This window comes from Nannospalax galili, unplaced genomic scaffold (genome assembly GCF_000622305.1).
Source record: "Nannospalax galili isolate Female #2095 unplaced genomic scaffold, S.galili_v1.0 scaffold356, whole genome shotgun sequence".
NCBI lineage: Eukaryota > Metazoa > Chordata > Mammalia > Rodentia > Spalacidae > Nannospalax > Nannospalax galili.
Genome location: NW_008338126.1, coordinates 3,124,762 through 3,129,683, shown reverse-complemented (window position 1 = coordinate 3,129,683; position 4,922 = coordinate 3,124,762). Strand labels below are relative to the sequence as shown.

The 4,922-nt window shown below is 38.3% G+C and overlaps 1 protein-coding gene across 1 annotated transcript in view; it reads right to left on the bottom strand.

Moving 5' to 3' along the window:
• Positions 1 to 1,262: 1,262 nt before the first annotated feature.
• Ndc1 (NDC1 transmembrane nucleoporin) overlaps positions 1,263 to 4,922 on the bottom strand; it is a 63,496-nt gene continuing 59,836 nt past the window's right edge. The window contains exons 17-18 of the mRNA XM_008833019.2: positions 4,615 to 4,775; positions 1,263 to 1,584 (exon numbers count right to left, since the gene is read on the bottom strand). Coding sequence (XP_008831241.1) covers positions 1,521 to 1,584; positions 4,615 to 4,775 — 225 coding nt within the window. The 3' untranslated portion in view covers positions 1,263 to 1,520. The remainder of the gene's footprint in view (positions 1,585 to 4,614; positions 4,776 to 4,922) is intronic.

Here is a 4,922-nt window from a genome sequence, read left to right as displayed (position 1 = left end):
AGCCAAACTTTTTGGGTCATCTTTAAGAAACTAACACATTGGCAATTGAACTTTACACGGAAAAAAAAAAAGATCAACTCAGTCTCAGACACAAGATGGAGGAGAGGACTTAAATACCTAATACTTGACAGCACCAAACTGTTCCGCAAAGATACCCTAAGGCCATCAGGATTTATTTATAATTTGGCATGTGTTGGTTGAAGGGGCGATAGGGCCTGGACCTAAAATTCACTATTGTAAAGATATAATACATCAAGGAAGTAGACAAATGGTAGACATATATACCACATTTAAGACTCAGGTACAACACCTTGCTGACTCCAAAGGAAAATTCTAGAGGGAAAAGATAATCAGAAAAGAACTATGAAGAAGCAGTCACTGTAAAGGTGACCCAATGATATCTACCAGCAGGACCTCCAGTCTTTCACCTCCACAGGAGTGATCTAAAAATTGTAATTACCACACTTACATTTGGGGCCTGCTCTCCTTCCCAAGTACAGTGATGCCCCTGACATTTTTGTTTCATTCACTTGCTATTGGATGACTAAGTTGTCATCAGCTTTAAAGACTGTCCTGTTATATTTTAATTAGTTAACACGGCAGAGGCTGCTCCCTCTGTGAAAACAGACAAGCCTCACAAAATAATTTGATCAAGTAAAGATGAACTGTAGGGGAATAAAGGGAAAGCTTCCTGGATTTGCTTCCAAAACCTTTTCTCTCACTTGAAAAATGGTGCAATCACCTAATGTTTTGTTTCAGAAAAAAGAAAGCAAAACTGGTTGAGACAACACCCACATTCTCGTTGTTTACTAGCATGGTACAAAAGGAATTCATAGATGCTGGTCAATCATTTCTCAAAAACCAAATGTGAGTATTTAATCTTGTAACTTAAGAGCTTAATGTTTCCACGTTCCTTTATACAGAGTTAGCATCTGTAAATTGAGACTCTTTTTGGACAATCATGCAAATTTAATTTGTCCCTGGAAACAAAAACACAACCTACCAGATTCACAAAATGTGTCCTGTAGACAATATTTTTACTGTGATTTTTCCTCCACTGTTACCATTTTTATCCTTCCCTAAACAAACTAATCTTAAGTTTATGTATTTTGAGTTTACAAAGAGCCAACTCAGGACGACAGCATCAAGTCACCCTATTTTAACTTCTGACCTAACTCCACTCTTCAAAAATAAATTCTAAAAACAATTGTGAACAATTAATATCAAGTTATATAACTGAGAGACAGTTCGACTGCCATAGATGCTCCTGTAAAGCTGAATAAAGATTTTATTGCACCACATACACAAAAAGCATTTTGTACAGAAAAGGCAGTTTTGGGTTATTCTGCTGAGAATTTCTTTCCATGATTTCTCCCATTAAAGTATAGTTTTCAAAGCAACCACCACGACAAAGGAAGCATCTAATTAGTCCATTTTCTTCTGATCCAAGAATGCTGAACATTTACTGTCCCATCTGTGGTTGTATCAGCAGTGTAATGAACACAGTTTATATTACTTAACTATTCTTTGAACTCCAAGAACTGTTGAAGTCTTTTCTGATGTTCTGCAGATGCCTGCACAGCACTAAATGAAACATAAATGCAAAGCATAAGCTTTATTTTACATTAAGCATATTAAGTGAACCACAGAAAACAGAGTCAATATTTTTCAAAACAATTAAAAATGAATAGAAATCTTCACTTATTTAGTACTTCTGCAAAAGCAGGATGAAAACCTTTTTCAATCTAGTGAAAAGGAGGTTTGCATTGGGCAAAGGCATGCTTCTACCCTCTGAAAGACCAAAGCAAATTAAGACTGGCAAGTACAGGCATCAACTCTAACCTGCTCTGCTGTGGAACCTGCTGTGCGGAGTTCCAAGCCTTGCAGTAGATTTTCTGGATTTTATTATTTTATTTAAACCAGATTCGAACATGGAGTATTTGAATTGCCTTTAATATAAAATCCTTTAAACTAAAATATTTGGTTAAAACACAATAGAGTCCATTAATCGCTTTCAAAGGTAACAGCTTGGTGCTTTGGATTTACTTTTTCCTTTGAACATACATTACGTTGTGAATGGGAACTAAGTTCTCCTTCCACTCTCCCACCACAACAACATGTTACCGTGACAGAAGGCAGGCAAACGTACCCTAGAACTAGTACATAACTTCTTTTAAACTTTTGGACAAAAATTGAACACAATAAAAATGTTGGGTTTCCAGTTCTTAATTAGTAATATATCATTGATGAATGATAAAATTCCAGATAGCTGAAAGGCCACATTTAAGTATCACATTTTAAGTCTTATTTTAATACCTTTGCTACATATTATCCTAAAATGCCTTGTGATCATCTCTGCTTTCTCATACCACACATCCACCTCTAATGGAACCATTTCTAGGGAGGTTCACAAGGCTGTCACCTAACTAACCAAACAGTGTCCTGCCCCATGACCCTTCCACGAGCAGCTCTAAGCTCTGCCACCAAGAAAATTTTGATGCTATAGGCTGACAGTAAACCAAATTTGCTTAAATTAAGAGCCACTGGGGCTGGTTATGGTGGCTCACACCTGTAACTGCAGCATTCAGGAGGACAAAGCAGGAGGACCACCTTGAGTTCCAGGCCAGCTCAGGCTATACATACACAGTGAGTTTGTGGAAAGACTGAGTTACAGAGTAAGACCTGTCTCAACACAATAGTGTGGACAGGCATGTGGGTCAAAGGACATAAAGCGGAAGATACGTAGGACGAGTAGTCACAAATGAGGACTGTTGTTAATAAAACCACAGTACTGGAATTTTTGTTATATAAGTAGATTTTAGCGGTTCGTGTCAAAGGAAACAAGTAAATGCACAAGGCACTGAGTTCAATATCCAGAACTATGAAAGCATCAAAAAAGTGACTATGTGAGGGGACAGAAAATTAATTTACTTCACCAAAGTAGCCAGCTTACTGTCTGTATGCATTCTATAGCATCATGCGCTCAACCTCAGATACAACCTCAGATACACTCAGGAAAATATATTTTAAAGAAAAAAATAGTAAACAGGTAGTGAGTGTCTCAGGTGAGAAACTGGCTTGGTTTGTTATGACTCTAGAGTTCCCATCTTTTGTACCTGGTTTCAGATGTAGAGCTTTGGGTGAATAATTAGATATTACACAGTAATAACAGTTCTTCTCAGAATACGTAATGTATAGTGGGCTTTTCATATATGTATGGTCCCGTTTTTTTCTATCAACAGCAAACACAACAAAATAGGAGCCTAAATGCCATCATAAAGATTCAAAGCTTAGGGTCCACATAATTCCTGGGGTAAAGCACAGACACTGCAGACAGAACTACAGGGCTAGAGAGATTTGGGCCTGAATTTTGGTTCCATAACTTACTACTTGCATAATGTTGGGCAAGTTGCTTTAACTCATTAGATTATGCATCTACAATCACAGATAGTGATGTAACCGGACATGAAATCTAGATGTTTCAATAATTCCAAATCCAACATTCTTTGCCCCATACCTGTTTCCCTGTGCTCTCTGCTTTTGCTCTATGGGAACACATCTATCTACATGGCTATTTCATTCTCCACTGTCATCATTGAGTGTACTCTGAGCATATCCTATATGCTAATTTGTACCTTGGAGTCAGACCAGTTTTGTAAGTGGGAAGGCCTTATTTCAGGTCCACATTCTAGCATACACTACTGTGCTCTGTGCCTCGGTCGCCACATTTGTATAACAGTACATAGCCATCATGTTGGACGGCACCGGTCTGGATGATAATAAATAATTTTCTGTTTGCCTTTCAACAACTAATGTTTCAATGACACAGGATATCTACAGCTCTTTTGTGTTCTCAGAGCGCCAAAGTACCCTACAAATACTGCCACTGCCTTGTATGGCAGAGGTAAAAGGAAACATGCTGCTTGCCTCTAAAAGCAGGTAGTAAAGGAAGTTGCATTTACTGACTGCATACGAAAAAGCAGAGCAACTTCTCGTGCTTCTAACTCATTTCTAATTATCATAAATATAATCTAGCTGGGAAACTACTATCCTTCATCCTGCCTAGCTAGAACATTTCATAGGAGCAAAGCAGTAAACATCAATGAAACTAAATATAAACAGGCCTGGCATTTGTGGTTTCTCTCTGGTTCAGGCTCTGGAGGTGTTGTGATCTGTCGGTGTTTTTCCAGCATGATTCACAAAGCACCTCAACCTCATTTATGGAATATTCTGCTCACCCACAGACCTAAGTCTTAGTTTCCTGACCAAAATGTAACAAGAGAATTATTTTTAATGTGCTCTTCTGGAAAGCTACGAAAAACTTTTTCCTTTTTTCTCATGTAAGGATTTTTGGTCATTAAAAAGTATATATACAATTATAATCGCTGCTTTTACAACTTTCTATCCCCTCTTCTGTTCTTTGAAAGAAACCCTCAAAGCTAGTGACAAAGAAAAATTTGAGCTATAACTACTAAGTCTAAATCCGAGCTGTTAATCCTCAAAAGTCCCAGAACACTTTGAATATGTACACTTTCACAAGTCTCATTGCTGCTTCTCAGAGGAAAGAAGCTCTCAAAACAGGTTATGACCCTGGTTCTAAACAGGTGCACTTACTTCAGATGTTCACCAAATGTGGTAGTTATTCGATAGATGGCAGTTTTCAGTGAGGCTCTCAAGGCAAATCTTAATGTTTTGTAGGAAGTATCCACAAAGCTTCCTGAAATCCGGGGTGGTTTACTGGAAGCGTGAGGAAGCTTGAAATACTTGTCAACTGCCTAGACCAAGAAAGAAAGGAAAGGAAAGAAAGGAAGGAAGGAAGGAAGGAAGGAAGGAAGGAAGGAAGGAAAAGAAATTAAGCCTAGCTGGGTATGGTGGTGCATGCCTTTAGTCCTAGCACTCAGGAGGCAGAGGCAGGGGGGTTT